The 27,780-nt window shown below is 39.7% G+C and overlaps 1 protein-coding gene across 1 annotated transcript; it reads right to left on the bottom strand.

Annotated features, from left to right (window-relative positions):
• Positions 1-521: 521 nt before the first annotated feature.
• On the bottom strand, positions 522-26,471 carry LGMN (legumain). The gene is made up of 14 exons (XM_085317530.1): positions 26,360-26,471; positions 20,555-20,733; positions 12,340-12,437; positions 11,405-11,486; positions 10,310-10,395; positions 7,819-7,894; positions 7,297-7,359; positions 6,366-6,432; positions 5,575-5,693; positions 4,867-4,956; positions 4,026-4,223; positions 3,196-3,366; positions 2,128-2,195; positions 522-1,300 (listed from the first exon to the last, which is right to left on the bottom strand). Exons 2-14 carry the CDS (start codon positions 20,690-20,692, stop codon positions 1,258-1,260), a joined length of 1,299 nt encoding a protein of 432 aa, XP_085173656.1. The 5' UTR covers positions 20,693-20,733; positions 26,360-26,471; the 3' UTR covers positions 522-1,257.
• Positions 26,472-27,780: the final 1,309 nt, after the last annotated feature.

The raw sequence follows: 27,780 nt of genomic DNA, 5'->3' as shown, positions 1-27,780 counted from the left end.
CTTGACACTAGTTGTGTTCTCTGTTCTCATTCATTCATTCAGCAGACAGCTGAAGGTGCTAATAGTCTGACATGCTCCTGGGCTCTTCTCTATATAAACGGGATTTCAATAGGCCCCAGCTCCTATAGGTGGAGCTACCCAGGATTCCTGTCACCTTTTAGGTGACTAGTTGAATTTTGCTAAAGTTTGTTCTTTCTTCCTGTGAAGAGGAGGTAATTTTTTACGCTTTAACATACTCCAGAAAGACTGCTGAAGTACTTTTGTATCCTGTCCCTACACATAAAAAGGTATGGACAATCTGAAACTATTTTGAAATACCTTATAGCTTCTAATTTGTTCCTCTGCTTATCATTTGTTCAGTCACCTCTAAGGAATGGCTCCTTATTTGATAAGAGTTTGGGAATTTTCTTTGAGATGGTCTGCCTTATAAATACTTCAAAGGGGTAGATAACCATTTAATACAGTCTCATAAAAGGAATTAGCTCTCATTTGTTTCAAGAAATGAGGTATACAACACTGTATTGCCCTGAAGGTTGACGAAACTCCCAATTTTATTTTTATTCACAGGCAAGTTCTGTACTCTGATTTTCCAGAGGTTTATATGTATGCACATTTACTTATATCATACTGATGATAAAATTAGAGCATTAGATACTTGTGTTTTTCTTTGGGAAACAATGCTTTCTACCCATAAAGGCTTTTGCTGTTCACAGTTTAACACAAATGATAATTCTCAAACACAGCTCATTTCTTTAAACTGTTAAGGAGTTAAAGCTTAAACAACAAACTTTGGTTTCTTCATTCTTCAACTAATCTGCAACTTAGTCACTGTGAATGGATGTTCGTTAATATTTTTTAAAAAGCTAATAGCACTAATATAATTTTTTTCCATAATTAACAAGTCAAAGGTTAAATTCAGCATAGAATTGGAATCATCGATAGATGGCTTGTAGTGTTCATCCAAAGACCCTTGGAGCATTGCACTTTGAAACAAATCATTCACCTTGAAAGCTCCATGTAGTCTGCCAAAATGGCTCTGCTGAACCCCCAGACTGTCAGTGGGCAAGGATGCAGGCAAGAGCACTGGCAAGTGCTGTATTGCTTATGGTCAGCTGCCCAACGCAGTACTCAAGACTGATACAGTGGTTGACCCTCTTCATGTTGCATGCACATAAAGTCTAGATTATTACAGTTATGAAAAGTTATCTCTTGTAGTAAGAGCTATTCTAAGGACTGTTGTTTCCACGGATTTGAGGTTTACTTTAATCCAAGGCACACTTTATCCATGGCCAGGCGTATTCTGCAACAGAACAATGATGAGAAACTTTTCAGGCTCTTTGCTCTTAGACTGTRTTTCCCAAACCGACTGTTCTAAGGTGTCAGCAAGAGTGGGGACAGCAGTTGCTCACCTTCTGGGCTGTATGTGCACACTGCCTAACTATCTCCCCCCTCGCCCTCCCCTACTCCTCTTTCTTCTCTCCTCTTCCTAGGACCTGCAAGTTAGGATTCCAACCTCTGCCACATACTAAAAGCTCCCAAATCAGGATTTCAGCACCATGCTTTTATTTCCCCTACCACAATGCTTTAGCCTTGATCCTTATCTCCCTACCACTTGTGCACAGTTATGGGGCCCTAGTGCCATATTCCCTTTCCTCACCACAATCCCACCATACTGCAGTGTCTTGAGCCAGAAACTGACGGAGTAGAGTGGAAACACAGCAGTTTCCAACTTCGCATCATTGTAGGCTCATAAAGGAGTCACAGGGCAATATCCCTGCCCTGTAAAACCCACCAGCTATGCTACTTTTGAAGTGGTTTGGTTTTGTTTTCTTTTCTTTTTTTTTCTTCGAGTGGATCAATTTCACCTGAGAATTTTAATCAGAGAAACTAAATGCTTACTGAGGAGCTGAATCCTTATGATAAGTGACTGGGAAGGTGCTAATGATGAGGTTTTGGTTTTTTCTTTCAAAAGGGGGAGTCGTAACTTAAGAATCAGAACTCTACTGACAAAATGGTCAACAGAGCAGAACAAGTGAGAAGCCTCTAATGGTACGCTGCAAATCCTTGTCAGCTTCTGCTTTTCTGACCACAGATAAAACTACATAGGGTAGCTGGAAACTTTGTTACCTGTCAATGGGATATCCTCCTTCACAAACATTGACCAACACATAGAGCTGTCTCAGTGCATATTCGTACTGAAATAAATAGACATTATTAATAATGACAATGATGACAAGCAGTGATTATTTATCCAAACTGGTGGAAGTAATTTAGAGATGCTCTTAATATTCACAGTGCTTATTTTCTGGCACTGATAATCTAGTACTATGCTGAATAGGTGTGTGTTTCTTATACTTTCCTCTTTGCTGCTGATTCCCTCCTTAGGCAATGTTCAACTAACCAATCTCAGTCAAAACAAAACTGATGAGGAACTAAGTCTAACGAAGAGCAATGTGACCACCTAAAAGCCCTGTGGGTAAGAAGCTCTGAGGAAATACATATGACTTTGATTTCCAGATAGTACTGAAGTCTTGCCTAACTTCTAGGCAATCCTTTTTCTTTCTGCTACGATCAGTTTACTTTGACTCTGCCTGTCTGTCTAGGGTATTTTGTCTGACAACAGGACTGAGTTTTCTGGAACACAGACCGATCTCTTTCACTGTCTGAACAATGCCTATCACAACAAGACTTGGTCCTTGACTGAGATCCCAGGGAAGAACAGTAATAAAGCTCAAAATAAAAGTGGCTCTCAAAAATTCAACAAGATCTTGGAAATAAAAGTTAGGTTATTTCTATTCAACATACAGTCAAGGCACAGAAATCCGAAGGTACTAGGACTACAAATTCTATTTGGTGCTAACTTTCTATTTTGCTATTAGAGATGACTTTAAGCAGAAATACAACATGAGTTATTCAATATCGGGACTTGTGGAGAGGAGCTGACAAAGCAGTTGCACAAAACAGTAAAGTTAAGAGGCTARGGGTTATTTTTGTGTGAGATACTCTTGGTTATCTTCTGGCTTATCCACAAGTGTCCTGAAGGGGTTTCCTACTTCCAAAAACATTAATCACTCTTTCTCCAAAACTAAACTGTAAGATTGCCTCCATGCTAGCTTTTTGATAAAAGTTGATTTTGCAGACCTGCCTATGATCACTGTGTTTTTTGAACCAGATTTTATCTAATGCCTGACTTACCACAGGAAAGTGCCAGTTGAAGCAATGAGCTTTGAAGTAGTTCACTGCTGCCTGGTAGCAGTCATAATTGCTGATGGTCAGTCTGTCTGTCAGAATCTGGTTGGTCTGTTCTTTTGATCCTGTTACTAAGGTGATAATCTTTCGCATAGATTCCTGGATAAATTCTTTAGCCTGCACATAAGACGAGAAGAATTTAAAAGATGCTTTTCTAACCCCTAATTTGAAGACTCTGAAYGAAATTCCTTTAACACCTCCCAATCCCCAAACACATGGGCTTTTTAAAGGAGCCCTGTTTTGCCACTTAATTTTATCGGCATCTTTTGGATCTGTCTCTTAAATCAAGCCAGAAGTAGGGAGAAAGTAAGTCAGACTGCTGTCACCCAAAAGCTCTCATTGTCCTTCTAGAGTCTGCCAAAAGAAGAAAGACAGAACCAACAGTGGCTGCTCTTCTGTAGGAGCTGTTTGATTTGGGGGGACTACATTTCTACTGAGATAAGAGGGTTTTTTTTTTTTAACTACCAAAGAATAACTGCATACAGCAAGAATCCCTATGAATGGAGATAAGGAATTTCTTGACAATAAGATCTGCAAAGTTAACTCTTGTATTTGCTTATAGTCATCTAGATAATCACTACTGAATGGGCCTTGTGGAACAAATTCCTGAATTTTGAAGTAAGCCACAGCTAGAGGTTACTGTCTGAGGAGCAATTCTGTTACAAATTGGCAAAAATTGGAAGCAATCTCACTGGCTTCAGCGGTGTGATTTCTGGCACTGATTACAACAGAACTGAATCTGACCTGAAATGTAGTGGTTTTTTTTTTCCCCTTACCTCCAGATGTGTTTTAATCTCTGTTGCAATCTTCTTTGCCTCATGAATATCATTAGTAGCCATCAGCTTTCGTTTCATGATTGCAAGAGGGACGTCAGGGCTAGGAGTCAGGTCATAGTGTTCTACAGGTGGCAGAGAAATGKGGATAGCTTTCTTCCCCATACCCTGAAACTGCATCACTTTCATAGAGGAGATGCTCTGCATGTTAGAAAGCAAACAAATGGAAACCATCAAGCACCTCCAGTAGGCAGTCTGCCTTTGTTTTGTCACAGAAACTTGCTAACTTTTTAAACTTGCTTTATCAGAGAAAACAAGGTAGTCCATAGGCTGGTAATTTTTTCCTTCATGATAAAGGCTGCCAAAAGTTAGAGTTTTAATTTCCATAACTCTTTCAGGGGGAAAGACCATCATATTAAGCCATCTGATTTTTTTAAAACAAATTTCATGTGTTTCTATTAACACAATGAATAATGGAACTATTATAAGTGGTATATCAACTCTAGCTCCTCCTATCCAAGGGATCAATATACTTATTAACACTCATTAATGTTCATAATATGCCCGATACTGGTAACTACCCTTCTTACAAGTGACTGATCTGAACTGTTAAATCACTGTCAGAGCTTGGAGGACAATTCATAYGCTGACTCGCAGCTCCTTGCTTTAACCCAAGGCTGTACTTCATTAGCATTAGGACTATTGGCTCAAAGGCTGAGGGATCTTTTGAGATGAATGGTTTCATATGCTAAACCAATTTTGCAAGACTACAGCAATTCTAAAGGGAATGATAATATAGGGCAGATGAGGCTCATTTAACCAGGAAGCCCACTCAAATACATACTCTGTTTCCATACTGCATCACATGACTGGTGTTGGTGCGTCTCCTCACCAGYTGAAACTGCTTGTGGAGTGTTTCTTTTCTTAGATCTTCCTGCATGAAGAAATTACCATGTGACCACAGATACTTAAATTCAGCTATTCTAAAAAATGCAAGGAAATCTGGGAAGGGTCTTAGCTGCCAACAGGTATAAGCAAATATATGGCAAGAACTATATACCCTATAAAGACAAAGTGAAAATGGAAATGTTTGACAGCACATTCTCAAATTGCTTTATGATCRCAGCAACTGGGAAAGAATGGGGCTAGCACAAAAATCTCAGACTTGTTTCACTAACAGTGGTTTCCATTGTATTAACAAATGCTAGCCACTGTTCAYTATTTAAGGATCCCCGAAGCTGACGTACAACTTACTGAACTGCCTCATTTGTTTAACAAATTAGAGATGTAGTCTCAGATGTGTAAATTCAGATTCTGAAACTAGAAGCTAGACAGTTTCTAATTTTACTATTGACAGAAAAAGGAGTATTTATGAAACTTAGCTGTCCAAGAGAAATACTTTCACCAATTCAGAATTTATAGATTTTGATCTTACACAAAAGCAAGATCTTCCTCCTGTTAAATTATTATTTTCCTGTTTCCTGTTAAATTATTATTTTTTAACCTAGTGATTATCATGCATGGAAACACAAACCTCCTCTAAGTAACCTACCATATCTGAATCTTCCATCCAGTTCACACTGTACCAGTCACCAAGATAAGTCTGCCTTTCATCATCATAGTAACATGCATAAGATGATTCTCTGGGATTGGCAGCTGTTGTTGCATAAACTGTAAGATGAATGGAAAATATTCTTCATTTGTTTTTTCAGCCCATTCAGTGCTTAGCTACACACATTTGCCTAAGTATTTTGCCTTTCAATCATTTACTTCTAAACAGCAGGGGGGAGGAAAGATACTTCTAATCTAATTCTGTTCAAAGCCAGTCTCAGTGTTATAAGTCTCTTCTTGCTGCCAATAGCATTCTGTCCAGGGGTTTATGGAAGAATGCATACTTCTAAGGAGGGAAAAAAAAACCCACTGTCAATTCAAAGTAGTTGCTTTGATTGTTGCTCAATCAGTGTAGCAAAATCGCCTGGCTATTGTGTATCAGAAGTGGCTTTGCTACTCAAGGGAAGTGACAGTTTAAACTTCATTGTAGCAAAGCTGAGAAATGTCACTATAACTTTACTATATGGTCAGCGCAACGACATAGTTTCTGAAATGAAATACTCTTTCAACTTCTCATTTGCAAGAAACTGAAAAGGTGGATAGTCTTTACAGGACTTTATCATTTTTTTAAAAGGAACTTCCAACAAATGGAAAATCCTGCTTTCTCTAATCCTGGTGTTCACCTGCTAAAACTGTACATGTAAGTGTTGTGAACCTATCCTTGACATACCATCTGTTAAGGTCCTGCCTGTGACAGGTTGAGAAATCAAAGTCCAATGTATTATTGCTCACCATTGATGTTATCAGCCAAATGATTCATCATAGATCCAGACTCGCATGCTTCAATATAAAATACCATCTATAAAATAAGTCAGACTTTAAGAAATTCCATGAGGAAATGGAGAAAAGTCCTTCAGTGCTTTTCAGCTGTGACTAGTTGGCCTACACTGATATCCCTGAAAGAAAAGCTGTCTAAAATGCTACCCCCCTCCCCCCCCCCGAAAAAAAAAAGCAAGAAAACATTTTTTTTCACTTTGAGAACTAAATCGTGTAGAAGAGGGGAAAAAAGGAACGAGACAATTCAGTCAATCTATACAGAATCCACAAGGATCTACTGACAGACTCCGTATACATCAAATAACCTGCTTAGTCTTTAGGTACAGCAGTGTACCAGCAATTGAATATAAATGTAGTATTTCTGAAACCTCTGACCACTTACGTGTTCTTAAATATAGCCATCCACAATGCTTTAAAAGGCCAAGATGCTACATGTTCTCAATATTAATTTTTCTGTTTAAAACTACAGAAGTCTCTGACAAGAGGTGCAGTCTTTTAACTGTATTATTAACTGTAAGTGAAAAACAAGGTATACACAAACTTCCTGTAGTAACACTGTGGTCTGAAATGAACAAAGCACAGGAAGGACAAGTCAGGTGCATACTAGGAGGGTGCAGTAGTTAGGGATGTTGTCTTTCCACAGTTGGTCAAAATGCATAGTTATCAAAAGGCTGGGCTACATCTCCACACAAACTGAAAATATAATATGAACTAAAAATGAAGTGAGAAAATTTGGATATCATCAGTCCTTGTGCAAAATCCAAACTTCATTACAGGGCACCAGCTCCCTTATGCTTTAAATTCTGGAAGCGCCGACAAGTCTCTCTTCCACAACAGCTTCTCTTTTAATCTCACAACTTACTGTTATAAAAACAGATGTTTTTACCTTTTGGTATTTTTTGTGATGGTACATGTACCAAATGGTCTTATTCAAGTCCTTCACATGAAGCTGTAAAATAAGATGACTTTGTATTAAAACACTTGTGTTCAATAAACAAGCAATTCGTTTGGTAGCAATAATGACTAACTTGTGAATAAATTCTTATTGCTACCACTTAAATACATTCAGTGCTTTATCTTTTTGAAACACAATATTCTAATATTTGTCATTCTGGAAAAGATGAATAATTGTGCCTAACAATATAAATAGTGCACTAGAAAGCTAAGTTATACCTGTGTGGAATGGTCTGCTTAGAACACTAATGTCCAATAAAATACTAAATACTTGATCTCAACTTGAATTCTTCAGATCAAACAGGGATGATAAGGAGAACACGACTCTCTTGCCTCCCAAATATGTCAGTGTCCAACATTTAGTGTTTTATATTTACTATTTAAATATTTTAGTATGTCACAAAAAGAATGCTTTTTATGACAAACTCCACACTGATTTCCCCAAAATGCTTACATCATCATCAGGAAAAGCCAGAAGTCCTGGAGCTCCATGGTCAGTGAAATAAACAAACACATGATCCTTGGGTCCACTGTCAACAGAACACAGAAAATATTTGTTTCCAAACTACTGAAGGTGAGGACCTTCAGTAGAAAAACAGCTCCTGCTTGTTAATGCCAAGACATGTCAATATTTAAAATAATTCAGCTGAAACTCCTGTTCCCATTGGTACTAACAGATTTGGGGATTTTTCTCCTACCCAAAACATACCACTAGAAGTGCTTATGAGATAAGTGGCTGGAAGAAGAATGAAAAKAGGGAAACAGGGCTAGTTCCATAAACATGCAGAATCTGGCAATGACAATCCATATTTCAAATTAAACTGATTGCTAATTAGGTAGAGGAGTGACTTTGTTTTTAAATCTTTGAAGACTACTATGCTGTGGGTCTATGTAGCAGTCTAATACTGGAATGCTCTTGTAACTAAGTTTGAGGTACCAATAATACAGGAATAAACAATTAAAACTTCTTCAATAAGATCCTTCAATAATCTCCATGAAGAACTGATCTGTGTACAGACTCACTCATTATGCTAAATTGGTATCAGTATTAAGTGGTTCTGCAGTTGTTTGAGTACTGCAAACTTGAAGACTTCAGTTCCCAAAGGTCTGTGTAGTATACTTCAAACAGACTTTTACTGCACTCTAACTGGATTCTGTGTGGGTGATATCAATGTCATGCCCTAAAGCCAGATCTGCAGAGGAATTTTGTTTTTAAACTGTATTCAGGGACAACTCAATGCAAAATGTGTGAACAGCCTTGGAAGCAGTACCTGCAGACCTCTTCTATCTCTCTGTATCAGCTGTCCAGAAACTCATGCTTGCTCTTGCCCTCTCCTGACTGTAAAGGAATCTTACTGTAGCAGTAACCCACCCTTCAGCCTGGCCAATAACCTGCTGGTTAGAGAAGAGCTTGAGGAGATAGAAGACAATTTAGAAGTCTCTTGGGCAGAGAATGATTGATCTTACTAAGAGAGGGGTGTTTTTTGGCCCACCTAATAGCAGAGGTCAGGGCACAGTGATATTCACACAATGAAGCCTAACAAAGGAAGAGGAGTGGTATTTTTTCTGGCTTCCTCTCTTGTCCTTAAACATTTTTTTTTTTTAAATGAAATGAAATAGAAATAACTAGGACTTTTGTATCTGGGTTCAAGTTGTCTTCCTGAGCAGCTTTGCTGTTCTCGATAGCTGCTCCCTTATTTGACTTGTAAAGTCAACACGTGAGTGTGTGTGCTCTGAAGTACTTTTTCTTTCTTTTTAAGCTAGGCCAGCAAAACGCTTTACATTCAACTCTTGACTCATTCCAGCTACTTGAAAAGAGCAGTCTAGTGACTGTACAGTGACTGATTAACTTTTTGCCTTTAAATTACTGCATGTATAATTATTTAGGATGAAGTTTGAACAATTAAGAGCAATATCTTATTCTGCTACTGTCCAGATCCTTTGTTTTTTTTACTCTCCTCTATGCTGGGGTGGGCTCTTCTCTTCTGTCTCACTGCTTTGTCTCTAAAGGAAACTGATATGCAGATAGGTGCTTATACAATATTTCTTTATTTAGGTTAGTTCTTCCAAGTGTTCAAAATTAATTGTTACATTTTTTTTGGAAATACTATATATAGAAAAATATAGACGATATAACTTTAATAGCAGCATTGAGAAAGAAATACAACACACCTTAATAAATTGCCATGATACGTTTACATCTCAAGCTCTGTAGAAGCAAGATGAGTAACTGACACCAGATCTCTTTTCAAGAGAGATCTGATTAAGCCCTTAAATGTTTTTATCCTTGAATCATCTAAATTATATAAGCCTTTATAAAATACACCCACTGACTGCAGATCTTACCTTCTATTTAACCAGTACATTTATTGTTGTTCATATAGTAAAATATTGCTACTTACAAACATTTGTATATCTATGTTTATAAATACTTTAACCATAATGTATTAATATACAAAGTTAATTGCTTATACTACTTTTCAACAGTAAAGATTCTTTTGCATTTTGCACAGTCCTATTTCATCACATCCAAAGTATCAATACTTGCATCTGTCACAAAGACTGAACCCAGGATTTTACATGCAATTCTTTCAGCGGATGAGCTGTTTACGCTATCTCTATCTCTCTGCCACTCCTGCTAACCATTCTTGCAAAAAACACTAATCTAAATACTAAATAATATAGCTGACATCATCCTCTAGTGTTTTTAAACCTTAATCTGTATTGGACTCTGTATGAATCAAATAGTAGCAATTGCTACTTGATGCTAGACAGTTTAAGAAACCAGAACCATTGCATCTCTAATGCAAATGACTGGGGATTGCCATCAAAAGTCTTGATGGATTCTCAATTTGTAAAAGGCTCTCATACAGCCTCTTTTGTTGAAAGTCAGTGCCAATGAACAACTATATATGCAATTATTTTCTAAATAAAAGCTGTCTTACCTTTTCAGCACTTTTCCTGATCCTATTCCCTTCATTGCTTCTGCATCTCCTCTGAGAACAGCAAGGAAATTCTTTGGAGTAACATCCTAAGGATTTGAGAGGATTTAAATTAAATCTGATCGTTAAAAGCAACAATAAAATCTTCATTTAGAAAGATAGCTTCTGAAAGTCAGAATCCTTGCATCTCAATGGATGGCAAATTTATCTGGCCATTGATGTTCAGGAACAGTGGTTCTTCAGTTTTCTGTATTCCTCTTACACTAAAAGCAATTCCCTTTCTGATATTTCAGCAGCTTTCAAAAGAATAGAAGCCAAATTGAAAAACCACCCTTGTATTAGAATGAGAACATTTACCAAAGGTATTATTTACTCATGCATAGTTATCACTGGAAACTCATATCATCATTCCTACCCAAACTTCCCAGGATAAAAAAAGCCTTATTCCCCTCCAGAAATCTCTCATTACAGCTTACTGAGATTTTGGGTTCAGTGGTCAGGTCTAATTAAAAAGTTCTTCTCTTCCTCCACCCCTGCCCGTTTCTTTAGCCCTGCTATTTCACTGTGCTGACAAAAGAACTTTGAATTTTAAACAAACACTAAGGAAATTACTTTTTAATGTTAATCTTACTTTCAGTGCCACAGTTTCCAATCCTGAACCTAATTCCTCATCTCTTAACTTCAGGGTTGCATGCGCAACCTCTCTGTTCAATCCACCACTAATGTATTACTCACTCATGACTCATTCAGATGYTGAATCATGAAATTGCTAAACAGCTGGATTACTGCTCTGATGCAATGAAAGAGTTAAACAGCTGGTTTTCAGATTGAGTTAAACTGGTTTTAAATGCAAGACTTTCTCACTTTTTTTGGGTGCAGTACAGAAAATATTGTAATGGTTTATTTTTGTAACTGCTTCATTTCAAAGCATATATTATGTACATCCATCTTACCAAAGGCTGGCCAAAACAGGCAGGTATGAATAAGCTGGAGGCCATTTGCTTTACAGAGTGCCAGCTACTGCCTAAAAACATTTATTCAGAACACTTGGTTATTGTAGAACCACAAGTCCACACTGCAATGCTATTTCATTCCTACCTCCTTTGTATAGTCTTTGGGTACTCCTGCATACACATCTGTGCCATTAGGTCTGTTGATGACAATGCCTTTCGTTGGATTTCTGAAGGTTAAATAGGACATAAATATGAAGAATTAGTCATATGCCACAAAATGCCTACAGATCAACTAGGAAACCATTTAAACAGTCCTGACCAGCAACCTCACCCAAAAGAACATGGATACATGCATTGTCTGTCATATAAAAAGGTCTTTTCACTTCAGTCAGTTACATACGCTCAGCTCAGGTGTTCTTACCCTTTCAGTACTTTCAAGTATGCTGTCTGAGATCAGGTAGATTACTCTGAGGATATAGGTACATGATCTGTGATACTATCATCTCTCCACTTTCAGTCCGCTTTACTCTCTGCTCCCTCTGTTGTCACATATGTGAAGCCTGCTGTTTTCTGCTGAAGTTTTTTTAGAATTAAAGCTTGTAAAACTAAATCATTTTGTATTGAAAGTGGTGATAATGATAGATATAGATAACTGCCGGGAATGGGACATGCACACCTTGTTGAATGTATGTTCTGGGGGATAAACAAGATGATAACGTCATTTTTTTAAAAAACTACAAACCACACACTGAGCTTCTCTATGTGTTTTAGGCTATTTATCTGCTGTTAACTGTTAAACCCAAGAGTTAAGATCACTTACCTCTTTCACACCAGAATTTACAAGAAACTATAAGTTTTCAGTGCTGTAACAGATACCAAGTTGTGACTTAAATCTCAGAAAGCTGATGAAGATTTTGCAAAGTAGTCTCACTGTGCTGATGGATAAAATGTCCCTATGCATATSATGGGCAGTTTTAAAGGCTTTTCTCAGAGAACAGCTACATGCTTAAAACACATTGGTGACTATGGCACATTTGTAGTAAACGTGTAGTTTGACACGTGTGTGTGTTCATCACTTACTCGTCACTATCTGCAATGTCATCGTACATCATGACAATGATCTGTTCGTCCGGAATTCCATTTCTGTGGACGATCTGGTATGCATGGCACACGTCTGCCTGAAATGGAGCAATTAYTTTCATTAACAGATTTCATGGGGGCTTTACCTTTGAGAAGAGAAGAAAAATAGCTCTACAGACCTAACATCAGGCTATCATCAAAAAGAATCTTCAACCTGCTATCTTCATTTCAAATATAAGAGATTGAGGGTTGTCAGAGAGCTGAAATGCACAGATGTAATCCAAAAACTCAATGTCCTTCTCTAATCCAGAATASGACGTAATACAGAGACAGTAATAAAAATCTTTCTCTCATTAACTTATTTCAAATCCTTATTGAAATAAAAGCCAGAATTTTCTTGATCCTTGCCATACATAACAAAATTTACGAAAAGATTCTTTGTAACTTCCTGCACTCTGTGGAGAAATCTTTTGCACTAACAGATCCAAAGAGTGCCAAGCAGAAGAAGAAAGAGTTGGGTTTCCACCAATTTTGATTAGTTCTGCATCAAGCCTGCAACAACTAAGTACCAAAGACTGTCCTTTAACAAGTACAGTTTACCAATTTCAACTCTGCAAAGATTTTTAAAATCTTGTTTTACTAGATCAGAAAGGAAAATTTTCTTTCTAATTGTGTATTTCCTGTAGAATATCACTCAAGCAACTTCAGGGCATGAAAACAGATTTCAGTGGAAAACAAAATTGCAGAATTTCTGCTCAGRCTCTTTTCCTGATTTGTACAGGACCTGAATAAGCAAATTTTCTTTGTAGACCATCTTCTGATGATGCAGAAACAGCAGTACTGTTTAAAGTGATATTGTAGTAAAGTATGAACCTCTGTCAGAGCGCTACGTTCTTACTGTCCCCACCTCAAATCCATCTTAGACACCTAGTCTACGAATTAGTAATAGACTAGCAAAAATCATTCTTAACCTCCAGAACTATAACCTATTACATGCTAGAAAAACCACATAGATTTAATGGTAGAAATCTGGTATAACAAATGCAAAATCCAATTGCAGCCAAGAAACAACTTTTAAAGCTCATGTTTGTTAAATTAGTCTAATTTGCTAATTTATACACCAAACTAAACAGGTTTAGGTGAACCCGTACTAGTGATTCTGCTAGTGTAATTGAAAGAATACTAAAATCTTGTCACTTTATAATCCTTGGTCTTTTAAGTGTGGTTGAAGCAGAAAAATGGTAGTTGCGCAAGATTCTGGAAAGGCTAAGATACATTCTATGTTAATGAACTCTATTGCAGCAAAACCTCTTCACATGACTAACCTCTGAAGTTATGTTAAACCTTACTAAAGCAGTTTTACTTCCTCCTATGGAAGTCAGGCGATGTTCTCTTCCACCTATCCCAGACAGTCTGTACTCTTTATAGTTCCCTAGCTATTTGTAGGGCATTATGTCTTCTGCTGCCACAAAAAAATGAAAATGTAGAGATACAGAGATTAGTTATAATTGTAACTGTCAGCATGCAGTATGAAAGAGTAGAGTACAGATTTTAGCAAACATTTAATTTTCAGAAACAACTCCGGTAAAAGCAGTAGAAAGCACTAATCAGGGCAGCTCTACTCCGATCAATGAGTGGATCATAGATCTGCTCACACCCTCAAGGCATAGCACACTGCTTCCATTAYGCTCCCAGAAAGAGTTATGTGCTGGCAACACAAGGAAATGTTTAGGCATGTTATAGTGATATAAAATCAACATACTCAACCCACAAGTGTCTTTGTGCTCCCACAGATATGTGCCTCGCCTATAGAGACTTCTGAGGTGTTTTTAATAAATACCAAAGAAAAAATTACTTCAGCTTTGTAAATGCATATTATCATCTTTTTTTGTTCTCTTTCCTTTTTCTTCTGATTTATTGATTGGCTTGCTCACTGTTATCTTACTTAGACAGCAAACTGCTTGAAGTAGGGCACGCCTTTTTACCCTGTGATAGCAGGGGGACAGCATTTGTGGCTTACACAGTATTACAGCTGCTCCTAAGAGCTAAGGGAAACTTGTCTTAAGAATGGGGTCTTTGGGGGAAGAAATGCAGAGACAGGCTCCAAGTATCTCAAAAAGAGATCTTGCTAGTAAATTTGCATCAAATTCCCTAGTGCAGAGGGAAGCAGATCAATTTAGTTTCCGTCAAGATGTTCTAACTTATGCCTATTCAGGGTTTGTCCTAATGTTTTAAGAGTTTTGCTAAGGAAACTGGTAGCAAACATTAGTATTGGTAAGGAAACATTGGTAGCATAATGACATCACTAACATAGGCTGCAAAAACTTGTTTTGCATTAAATATCCATCTGGCTTAACTAGAACAGTTCTTTTTTGTGTGGCATTGGCTGACCTGAGTAGCTACCTCTGACGYTGGTCAGGCTGTTCCATACTGTACAACGAGGAAGATGAAAACTGTAACACCAGAGTAACAAGTCTGCTTCTAGAGCAGTCAAGCGCATGTGAATCTAGTGTGTTTCCTGTTGATCTAAAAGTGTCTACCAAATATTGCTTTTTGAATCTCATTTCTTCTAGAAACATTTGTGGCACCTCTCTATCTATAAGCCTTCTTAACAGAGACAGTCAATACTGTTCCAGTTCTCTTGACGGTATCATTTCTGTTGGTTTAATAAGTGAAATGAATGCCACAAGCACCCACCGTATAAAATCATTACCAAAAATAAGTCCTCCTTTTGTAGTCATGATTCAGGGTGGGGAACACTCCGTTAAAGGAAGCAAGACAGCACAAGAGGGAAAGGTGTAGCTGTACAGCTGCCACTGCACAACTAACCTCAGACACCAGGTCAGTAGTGGAAAGTGCTAATGGCAAGGTTCAGACCTTTTATCCCCAGGTTAGTCTAAACCTGTTGCTGTTATCAGCAAATTCCTATGAAGAATTTTACTTGAATTTGCTCATGATTAACTCCAAGATCWGGAAAGCCCAGAGATCACATGTAGATTTCTCCCCATCTTCCTGGGATAGGTATTTTGTATCCCCAAATGTGTGCGGGAAAATCCTAAAAGGGGGGGGGGGGGAAATCTGATTCTCCTCTCTCATACACCTGATTATTCATCTCAGTGACATAGCTTTCAGGCAGATTGCCCCAGCTTTCTTTGGCTTTTTTTTTTTTTCTGGAAAAATCAAGTTGTCTTATGACACATGCATGCATAAACAGTTCCTAAAAGAAAAAGCTTGCGACTTCTTTGAAATTGGTTACCTCTAGTCTTATGATAGCCAGGCTCATGGCTAAAAAGCATGTGTAACAAACTGTCACCTAATGAAGTGATGTTGCTCCTCCTACAGGAACAATGAAATGCTAGGACCTAAAAAAAAACAAGCTCTAATGTATAAGCATGGCATACAAYGTGTAAGACATGTAACATATACTGTAAGACATGGCAGCCACTTCTAGAAGCTCTGTGGCTCAGCACTGAGCTGGTTCATTTTGTTTCATTTCAGCTGTTTCAATGATGCTTTCCTTATATACGCATCAATCAATCAATGTATCTGTATAACTTGGGAAAGGTTTCCCAATATCTTCAGTTATAATTTTGTAAGCACAGTGAGGAAATTTTAACTGATGTCCAGTTACTAAGGCATCTTTCATGTCTGTTACCTGAAAGACTGGAGAATTTAGAAGCACCACCCTGGACTAAGAAACTGTTATGGATGGTATTGTCCAAAACCCAGAAGAAATACAATCCCTGGCCCATACAGCTCACTTTCTAAGTATAAGACTAGAAGCAACAACTGAAAGAAGACCCAGGTACGCAAATTCAAATGTTTTTATTTCTAGCATTTTAATCTTCCTAGTTTTTATCAGCTATTTTTCCCTTCAAATATGTACTCCACATTTAGTAAGATTCTGCCTTTCAAAGCAGGTTCTTCCATTGGCTATGTTCATGTGTGTTTTTTGGAGCACGCTGAAAGTATTGGTGTGTCTTTCTTTATTATCTATTTGTAAGACCACCTGCAGATTTGAGTTAGCTGGTGCAGTTATCTCCCAGGAGAGGCAGAAGTATGTACAATTCTATTTCCCTTGAAGAGAAATAGTTTATTGGGTCACTTTAATTCTCTAAACCTACCAGTAATATTTAGTGTTATATCTGCTCACTTATGTCACTGAGCTTTCCAAAGATATATCATCTGGGCCTTTGCAGAGCAGAGAGCTGAACCATTTTCCCACGGAATAATGGAAGACCTCTTTCCTTCTAGGCCCAGAGAGGAGTCATGGAATAGTATAGGAGATCTGCAGAAAAGCATCAGTAACGATGACTATAGTCCTCCCGCAGCCTAGGCAACTCTAACTAAAAACACTAAGATCTGGGTGAAAATACCCAAGAACTAAGAAAAATCAAGAATGGGGCAATATAGAGCCATGTGGCCCAAAACAGGCCAAAATTTTCACAAGTTTTGCAGTAAGAATAAGCCCATCATTTTGGGCTGTATGCCATTTAAAACATCTAAACTTGCATTAGGCAACTTGTGAGATAAATGTAAGACAAGTTTAGATCATCTTGATTTGGAAGCAGTCCCAGTTCAGCCCTCAAATAGGAACTGGGTTATCCGCAAGGTGTGAATCTCAAACGTAGATAAATGCAAGCAGTGCTTTTACTTATCTTGTCTATGCTTGAGGTTTGCACCACTGATAGTGGATTCTGACCACTGACAACTGAATTACAAGTCTAGAAGAAATTTCAGATTCCTTGCAGTTACAGGCTCARACTCACTGCTTACAGGGATCTCTACAGTCTTCACAAACTCACTGTTTAAGGGGAATCTGTACTATGTATAACAATGGACTAATTTCCCCACAACTTTTCATGTACGAAATCAGACACGTTTTTGATAAATAATTGAGATTATCTTAATTATTTTATTTAAAATTATCTTCCCTCCCTTTTATGGTTGCTTAGTCAGATGAACACAGGCTGCTGTTGGGTAACTACTGTGGAAGGCAAAAGGGTATATTTAGACTGTGCTGTGTGCAGGCAGCATGTAAAACACTTGGAGCTCACAGACGAGTCATGTAATACAAACTTGCAACATGCATGTATGAGCTGTGCCCTGAACAGTTGAAATGGAGAGTATAAATTCAGAAAAGTGTCACCTAAGGTCTCAAAATACAGAGGGAGATTATGCTTGCTTAACTGCTTTTAGGGAATAAGATCCAGTCTAGCAATAAAATGTATACATCAAATAACTGCTTACAGGAAGATTCACATGTACAAATTAATTTGTACACAGGCTAGCACAGAGAAGTTCTGAGGAAGAAAGGTGATGGCAAGAAAAAATTGAATTAGAATGCAATGTATTCTCTTCTGCAATTTCTCTCTTGGAAAGTAGCAACAAAGAATTACACAAATGAATCTGAAATCCTGGAGCACTGCTTATGAGCATTTCAGCAGTCTGTGCCTCTGTTTACTAATATTACTCTACTGAAGACTAATGGGATGTCTCCATGTGTGCTCACTGCCAAATAGCTTTCATGATGGATGAAGCACAGAACTGGAAATCCAAGTCCTATTTCTGGTCCCAYTGCACGTGACCTGGGCAAGTCATTTAAAGACTCACAGTGCTTTTGTTTCCACAGCTGGAAAGCAGGGAATACTAACACACTCAGAGACAGGGTGATCAGTCTGCATAACATTCCTGAAAAAAACTGAAATAACTCCTAAGATATCTGTAGCTACCATCTTTCCTCCTCCGCACAGCTCTTCTAGAAAAGTCAGCCCCATTGCTCAACTGTTTTTTGTTGAGAGAGTTTCCTAGATTTTGATACTTGAGGCACCTTTTTTGTGGATTATATGTGATGGCACACAGTGGATCCTCCATGCCTCGCCCCTGGGTCTGCCTCAGCATGTCCTCCCATCACCCCAGGTGCCCACCCTTGCCAGTCTCTTAAGGTTGACCACAAAGGGTGGCTGCAGGGAAGTGATYCTGCTGGAAACAAGTTAGAGGCATGATCTCTTGCGTAGGACAGATAAATAAGAGCTCAATCCCACTCTTAAGGATCCTTCACACAGATATACAGACTCTCTTGTTTTATGATGCCAATTTCATAACTCTGATGGGATTCTTAGCATTCCAATTTTCTTCTCTTCTGTTAATACCGTACCTGAAGCAAGACGTGAAAGTTGAAAACAGTGATTTCTAGCACTGAAAGTCGGAACAATCCGACATTGCAGATCTTCTGCGTTGTTAGCTGACATCATCTCCAAAAGGAAGCTGTTAACAAAGTGTTGTTCTACTGTTTCTAACCTTGAAAAGCAATTACTTAAAGTAACTATCAGCAAAACACAACTGAATTCAAAATTAATTTGTTTGTGTGAAATTTTGAAGTGTTCAAAAGGTTTATTGCTGAAGGGAYAAATACATAATTGTGCATCTTGTTTTCTTCATAACTCCATATTATACCTGGCAGATATATTTGTCATTGAAGAACCATTGAAGAAAAGGGTAAAAAATGTATGCCCAGGCAACTGTAGAAAACACATTCTCCTGAGCAACAGCTTTAAAAAAAATGTAATTTTATTTAAAGACTAAATGTTGAGCTATTAACTCTTCCTAGAATGGAAGGGAGCTAGTGAGACTGGTTACACAGCAATAGGAACAATCAAAGTACAACCCAGACTAATTATACTTAAGACRCTCCAGGGCAGGCAGTGATCAAGTACAACAGGCAGTGACCAAGCACAACACTAGCATTTTTTATAATTGTTTGATGTACTCAATGAAGCATCTGAAAAACCTTTTTCCAGATATAATTTGAAATAGTAATAGTTTGTGCTAAGGCCTGTAATATTCCAAATATGTTTATCAAGTGAAAGCTGCAGCATAAGGAGATGACAGAATCCCTAAAACCAGTTTGTCAAAGTGTTAGGCTAGCATTGGCCAAYAACAGGTTCTTCAGACACAACAAGGTTGTCAGCCTGGTTCACTCACTTTTAAGCTGGTCATTAGACTAAAAGCTACAAACTGACTGTTAGCTGGGGGAGTAGGAGATGCATAAACATAAACCTAGTGTACTCAACACATGGATGGTTTGTTTCTCAATAAACAAGAATACATACGATGAGATCTCCCTAGATTTTACAGGCAGTTACATTAAGAACAATAAATATTTAACAGGTTTCAGAGTTTAGTAAATCAGTTTGGTATCCAGCACATTCAATATAGTTTCATTTAACTTTTGAAATGCTAGTTTTATACACTAGTGTTTCAATTTCTGYTCAAGTGCACTTTAACAACAGTCCAGTAAAATACTTTTCTAACATTTAGAAATGAACATTTGTATATATTATAAATTAAGAATTAAATGAAATGTGTTCTCAAGTAAAGCAAGAGGTAGTTCCAAATTTAGAGACTATAGGAAAGACTATATTTAAGCRTGGATTAACTTTTTTAATGGATTTCCCAAGACTTCTCAAAGGAAAAAACTGCTGAAGTCTCCTGACTGATGAGTTTAAGTCTTGAGCTTAATCAGAGTTAAGTCACTTGGATTTAATCCTGTCCATCCTGACACTAACACGTAGACCACAATTCCACAACACACTGTCTTTGACAACAGTGCTTGGCTCAGGAGTTCCTATTTCCTTTTCTCCTCTTTCTGCCATTTACTCTGATTCCTGCATCTCAGTGTATTGTATCTTTGTTGTGCCAACACAACACTGGGGCCTGGCTGTAGAACAGAGTGAGCAAATTGATTCAAATTAAAAACCCTTTCTCAAACCCCTTCACCCACGAAAACATACTGTGGATTTGCAGTATTACTCAAGTCCTTCAGTAGCAGAAAATAAAGGGATATTTTAGAAATATATATAGAAAGGGTTTCCTAGATTGTCTTAAAAACATGGCTAAAGTAAGAATACTGTTCCTCATGCTAGTAACAGCTTTTCAAAGAAAGAATGACTGGACAAGGTTATATAAAAGAAAAAAGAAGAAGAGGGGAATTCTTGGGGTGAAAATGACAGAGAGAAGACTGGGCTTTGTGTCAATCTTGTCACTGCTTCTTTTTGAATGCTATATACTAGTACACATGTGAAAATCCTGAAGCAGGACTTGGCCAAACAACAGAAGAGCAGAACTACTTYAGGCAACTACTGTCACCCTATAAGTCCCCACTCAGGTGCTCCCTGGAGCATTACGATCAGCATGCAGGACTAATGGTCCTTACCTGGTGTCGGTAGTTGTACCAGCCATTTGAACCTGCAACGATTACCACCCAGTGCTTGCCTCCATCTTCAGGCTCTTCCAGTGGTAACGCACCGATGCCCAGAGCACAGCMCAACAGCACAACTGCTTTCAGTATCATCTCTCTTCTTTCTTTACTCCACAAATGGAAGAAAGAAGTCCCTAAGAAGTTTGAGAGAAGTAGATTAGAAGTGTGTGTGTGGAGTACACAACTAGAAGTCTTTCTCGTTGGTGGGTTTTTTGGTTGGTTGGTTAGGTTTGTTTTTTGCTTTGGGTTTTATTTATTTATTTATTTATTTATTTATTTGCATTTTAAAGAACACCTAATCTACAGGAAAATTTCAGTCATATCTTCGCTTAGTACCAAGCTGCTACTAGTTACAAGACTCTTCTGTCAACTTGCAAATCTGACTGAAAGCAATTCTGAGCAGGACAACCAAGTCTTTCAGCTCCCTCTGATTGTTTTGTTCTACAATAGCTCATAGTGAATAATCCTCAGATATAAAGTAAGAATTACTATGAAGTATTTTCCAAATAAAACTTCATCAGATTATCCTCCATTCTCTTAGTCTCTGCTTATGCAGCTCATTGATTTCCAGTTGTTGGCAATTAGCCCATTACCAAACTGCATTGGCATTTTGTCTAGAGATCAAGTCAAATCCCTGGTGCTATAGGCACAACGATGCAGACAGAGAGTTGCTAGGGAGTTGAAAGATCAGTGAGTCACAGAAGTCTTCTGTGCCTGCAAAGCTCAAGAGGTGTGGAGATGCCATTCTGCTGTTCTGCACAAGATATAGCCCTAATGGCTGAGGTCAGGGGGAAGTGCAGACCGTGAGAGCCTTATGCTATTTGTGCAGCCTGTTATGCTCGTGGAGAGCAAATGTGAAGTGGTACCACATGAAAGAGTAGCATTTTTCATCTATTTTGCTCTATGGTTAAGTGTTTGCATGAAGTTTCTGCAGAGTTAAAGAGTTTCAAGCACAAGCAAAAAAGGCTCTTTCCGCTTTCTTGAGAGAACTGAAGGTAGTGTCCCCACTAGCGAATTTTCTGAGCACCTTAATTGTCTGATAAAGTCTTTTGCGTTAAAAATAAGTACTAGAAAACAAAATAAAAACATCAGCCAGATTGTTCATTAGTCATACAGGCTCAGGTCTGCAGTCTAATAAAGCCTTCATAAAGCAAGCTTCCTTTAAGAATTGCATGCTCTTGGCATGTGCACTAAGATTAAATACTTCCTCATATTTGTATACTGAAAGATGGATTTCATACCTGCTTAAAAAAAAAAAAAAAAAAAAAAAGATTCTAGAGGTGGATCACTGCTGGAATGTGTCTAAGAGGTGCTGTAAGGGTGGAGCAGTCTGCTTTAGCAATGGTATGTGCGTGTGCACAGTCCTGTAAGATTGTTTTTCTCCTTTTTAAATGGAGCTAGCACAAAGTGAAGGAAGCCGTATCAATATATCTGTTCCTACAGGAAGACCAGTCATCACACTGGAACTCCAGAAGAGTGAAAACCAGAACTGATAGTTAAGTGCTGTAACACTGGTTCTTCCAAGAGCTCTGGTAAGTCTAGGATACTTTTCTTTCTGGAATAAGCCAGTGCTGTCACTGCCTGCAAGATTTGGGAGYGAGAACAACATCTGATGACTTAACAATTTAGGATTTGTTAAATTATTAGCTACTTCAGCAGTCGCATATACTGCAGGAACAATCAGGATTTTTGTGCAGTTGGATAGGCTGTTGTAATCTCTCGTGTTGAGCTGGAGCTGTAAATTCTTGTCATTGTTGTGGCCCAACAGTGACAGACGAGTTCATGTGTCAGCTCTGCCTTGTCCATCTTGCCACTTCTTCAAATGATTCAGAAAATAACACACTAACAACTGCCTTGGAGATGCGCTGTATTTACAACATCCACAAAAGGAGCYTATTCTGTTTCTTATAGTACAGCTGAGGTTCAGACCAAATTTTTTAAAGCTTTGTGAAGTACCACAATATGCCACAGGCCTACAGGCCTGTTCCTTCCCAATAGTTAGTTTCAAGGATACCTAACTCTTGAAATATTAGACAGGAAAAGAGAGTCAATATATTTTGGATCATCTGCTTAAAAGCTTAAGAGAGTTTGACTTACTGGAAGATGGAACAGAGTTTCATGCTACCAGAACCCATATAGCTCAGTATTGTCCACRTTCACTGAAGCATAACCTCTCATTTCTCCAACTAAAAATATCAGTTGCGCTTACATAAAAGTGCAAAGAGGAAATACAGGGTTCAAATGATTATTTAAGAGTTAGAAATCCTTTCACAGGATGCTTAGCTCAGAGATGCAAATCATCAGTTCAAATCCAGGTCATGTCAATAGAAGCAGGATTGCTGCTAACTGTTCTCTGGGCTACACAGCACGATGGCTAATGTCAAGTCAGATCCTGGCAGACAGGCAGCTTTCGTACAGAAACAGTCACTGCCCCTGCTATCAGTTACTGGGAGCTTCAGAAACTCTGCACTATTGAGAGCTACTTCAGAATGGGGAACAGCTGAACTGGAGCATCTTTGCTGACTAGTTCACATGCCAGGCTACGCTAACACAGATCTGCTCCTCCCGGGACCCTCGTGAGCGTTCCTGCACAGGGCTGTGTTGTGCAGGATATGGGTTTATCAGCTACCTCCAGTCTCAGCAATGGTCCTGCATTCTGCCTGCAAACAGGTAGAAGAGCCCAGAGCCAGAAAAGGAAGGAAGACTAAGTTATCAGACTTCACAGGCAGCCACTCTGTAGGAAATTCAAGAGTCTCCCACGTGATATGACTATATACAGTTCCTAAGATTTCTTGTTTCTGTTGAGACGAAGTTGCAGACAATGCAGAAGTTGCAAAAACAAGGCTAAGAAATATTTGCATTACTTTACCACTAGAAAACACGTATGTTTTCTAATAAGTTAGTTAGAATGGAAAACACTCTATACACTCTATTTTATTGTATGTAATGAGGCATAATCCCACATATCTATCTATCGGTGTACTATAATTAAACAAAATTCATTTCTGAAAGACGGGGAAAAAAATCCAGGCACACTAGTAATGCAGAATTAATAAACGCTCAGTTCCCCAGAGTTCCCTGAGCAGCTTTTAAACTAGGTTTAACCATTAAATACATGTATAGTGGAAACAGGTCTTTCACAGCTTGTTTCCAACCACTAAAAGAGAAGGGAGGGAAAGAAAATAAAACCCCAAAACATATTTCTGCTTGTTTTTAAAGAAAATCTTTATTTACCCAGGCAGCCAATTTAAAAGATAGTGTTCTGTGTTATGTTAAAAGAATTCCTGACCTACAGCTGTAAAGAGAAAGTTACCATCACATGCTATGCCTTCAGGTCATATTAGGTCATATTAGAAGAGAAGACAGCTCAGCTGACCAGCTTATCACAGGTATATAAGCATGTAGCTTTTCTTTGCCTTCTCTGTCTTGTTCTGTCTTTTAARTAAGAAATAAAATGATTTGTCATGTACCATCCTAAATGCATGCAGTGTGCGAATCTTGCTACACAGCATGCAAATACGATCTGTACATGGAAGACCTGAAGATTCACTGCAAGATCATTCCAGAGCTTTAGCTGACCCMAAAACACGGAATGATTTGATCAGTTCTGCTCAGTACCTTCCTGGCAGAACAGCTCACTTTGCTTTGGGGTCCATGTCAGGGAACACGCACACCTCCGGGCATAGCAGGTTCAGACCTGTAAGCGCAGAACCACGGCATGTGCACACGTAGGTGATGCTGGGCACCTTGCACAGTCCCTGGAAACAGTGCAGCCAGAGCTGGGTGTCTAGTGCCATAACAACTCGGACAACCCTTAAAAGCCYGTTTTTCTCCTTGAGGTTTCTTGGACCTCACATTACCAGCAGACATCTCTGATTTGCTTAAGTAAAACCACATCCAGCRATGGCTGGTGGCTGCTAGAGCAATTCTTCTGGTCAATAGCCTGTTCCCTCTGTGTTCCCAAACTTCCTTTGGGAAAATAGTACWCTAAGACCAAAAATCAGACCAGCAGGGTAACGATTAGGTCATCCTAGAGAAAGCAGTTTGAATTGATCAAGATATTCTCCACTGGTTTTTAGAGCAATGTTGACACTGCAGTACCCTAAACTCCAAATACTTTAAACACAGCCTCTATTAAGAGCCGTGTAAGCAGAACACATACACTCATTTCCCCTTCCTGTGAACTGAACAAATTAACAGTAAGCTTGAAGAAAAGTAATAGCCTTAGCTATTTTTAGAGGAATGCTATGCTCATAAATCCATCAGCTGATCATTCCAGTTTTCCTTGGAAATCTCTTTCTCTGATTTATTTCACTTCAGCTGCTCTTCTTACAACCACTAGTCATTAAGTTTTCAGAGTCAAGTCACAATTCCATTTCCCCTAACAGCGTTTGCATACTGTTACTCTAACATTTAAATGCTGATTTCCCCCAAGCGTGACAACCACATCCAGCAATGGCTGGTGGCTGCTAGAGTAATTCTTCTGGTCAATAGCCTGTTCCCTCTGTGACAACCCTCCTCACAAGAGACTAATATCTGCAGTGTTTTGTCAGCAATATTTTATCTATATGTTGTGCCATCTGGTGCCAGAATCGAAGCACCTAAATCTGTGATTAAACTCCTGCAGAATTAGTCTGTTTTTTGTTACACATTTATACAGCAGGAAAAAAAATCTTTATTGTGGTGAACTCTGCTCAGCTATATTTTGAAAGCAATGGAAATTATGGTCTCTTCTGCAATACATTTCTTTACTAATTCTGCTAGTAACTATTTAAAGATTCAGGYTATTTTGATTATTAATGCTTTCAGTAAAACAGTTCACTCCAGCTATTGAAGATGTTTAAGTCACTTCCTGTAGAAGCAAAAATTCCTCRTTATATTGCTCACTCTGACTGGTTTCAAGCATTGTTAATGGTACATAAAGGTTATTCAAAAGTCATTTTAAGTGAAGTATATTCTACTGCTTGCAGATTCCACTTCTCAGCAAAAGGGGGATGGCACAATTTCCCAGGGGAAAAAAAAAAGCCCACTCCTTATGCTTCCTAGGATGGGACAATCTAATAGCCCACGTTTTAGGGGGGTTTTTTCCCCCCTAAGCACCTCAAAAAGCCCAGATTCAAATCTGGCAGAAGTTCAGGCTTTGCTGAAACTCCTTCAGCTCTTTGCTCACATCTGCCCACCAAGTCTCAGCCAACCGTAGAACAACCTCAGGGAAGCCACSTTCTCCAGGCTGCGGGCAGAAGAAWCACCTATCGAAACGCTGCCTGAATAACTTATTTATAAAATTATATGACTACGCAGGGGGAAGAGAAGGGGGTGAGAGGAATAAGCCAGATGGAGGGCAAGCATTTCTGCTCAGCGGTCACGGCTTGAGTCCCCACGTCTTCACCGCGGTTGACCGGCGCTGCCTGCGCACTCCCGCTGAAGCTAAGCGCGTCCGCAGGCCGCCAGCACGGCGCTGCCAGCCGAGCGGTCCTTCCCGCCCCGCCGGCGCGCACAACCCGCGCCCGCTGCCCCGGCCGCCCGGCCAGGCGCAGCCGCTCAGCAGCGGGCTCAGCCCGCCCGCGCTGCCCTTCCCGGGCACCCCGAGCGACGCCCGCCCCAGCGGCGACAACCGCCCCCGCAGCGGTTACCCGCGGCCCGTCTCGCCGCGGCCCCCGGGCGGCGCGGCACCGCTCGCGCGCGCTAAGGGCAGAGCCGCGGCCCGGCACCGCCGGCCCCTGCCCGCTCCGCGCTCCCGCCGGCCCGGCCGGCCCTTACCGCGCTGCCTGCGGGGTTGTCGCCGCCGCGGCCACTGTGATTGCGGCGAGCGCCGTACGGAGCGCGCCGACCGCGGGCCGCGGCAGGCAGAGACTAGCGGCCGCCAATCGCGGCAGGGCGGGGGAACGGCCTGCCCCCCCCCCGCCGCCGCCGCGGTACTACGTGTCCCAGCAAGCACTGCGCTCCTCTGAGCTCTGAGGTCCGCGGGCCTCGCGCGCAAAGCACGGCGGGAGTCGTAGTCCTCGCGCTGACGGGCGGGCCGGGCGCGCCCTTCGGCCCGAGGGCGAGTGTGGCTGGCCCGGCCTGCGGAGCCCAGGTGAGGCGGGGTCTGCGGGTTCGAGGCTGCTGTCAGCTTACTCGGCCATGCGACGCCTTTGGTGTACGGCTATATCGTGTGTGGGGCTGGAATGAGAAAAACACTGGTCTTCCCCAGCTCTAATTTCACTTCTAAATTCTGTTGTCATTATTTTGGGGCTGGATGGAGCCAGGAAGCCTATAACAAAAAGGTGGAGGAATATGTGAACGGGTGATTCATAAAATCATGGAAGAAAACTAATCCTCTACATCGTCCTCCTGGATTTCATTGAAGTTGGCCAGGATATGTTAAAGCTCTGCAAGGTCCCGGCATATTCCTGCACTCAGGGCCTGTACTTGGTCATGGCCTGCTTCCCTGCTGTACGTGAACTGCTGAAGTAAGGTACAGAAGTCTGCAAAGATCAGTAGATACTTCATTTTTAGCTATGTGAATCTTCACATACTACAAAAAACATTAGAGAAACACTGCTGTAAAGTTTTCTTAGAGAATCAAAGCCTTCATTTTTACTGTGGGAAAGAAAAGCAAAGCAAAGATCCTATTAGATAGAACAGGACCTGTACTCTTTGCCTAATAAGCCACAGAAAAGGAGCACACCTGCTTCCGTCTTGCTTGTTGACTATCAATTTAAAAACACAATAAACAAGTTTACATTTTGTTTCCAACTGACTTGTCTTGTGGTGTCTGCAGACAGGCTGGTTCTGCTCTGGATTTGCAGCCTGTGTTGCCTGTTTCAGCTTTGCTTACGATCAGAACTGTAAAAGGTTGTGGCTGGTTAATCAGCCGTAGTTTTCTGGAACTTGAAATCCTCAGTGATCTGGCATGCCTCTTGACACAGTCAAATCGTTAAAATGGGGATTGGTTCAGAGATGACCCTTTTGAACTGGCAGAGACTGTCATGCTGATTTTCAAGCAGGAAAAGAACAAACCTTAAACCTTCCTTTTCCCTCAATTTATTTCAAGCTTAATAACCACATGCATTATGCTTATGTTTTAAACTATTATTTTCTATTCCTAAAAGTTACCTGATACCTGCTAAAAGCATCACTGACCCAAAATCCAAGTCCAAGGTAACTTTCGTATTATTTGTTGTAGTTGGATTACATGA

This window comes from Rhea americana, unplaced genomic scaffold (genome assembly GCF_003343005.1).
Source record: "Rhea americana isolate MKP2758 unplaced genomic scaffold, rheAme1 scaffold_5, whole genome shotgun sequence".
NCBI classification, from domain to species: Eukaryota; Metazoa; Chordata; class Aves; order Rheiformes; family Rheidae; genus Rhea; species Rhea americana.
This window is presented reverse-complemented; position numbering and strand designations above follow the sequence as displayed.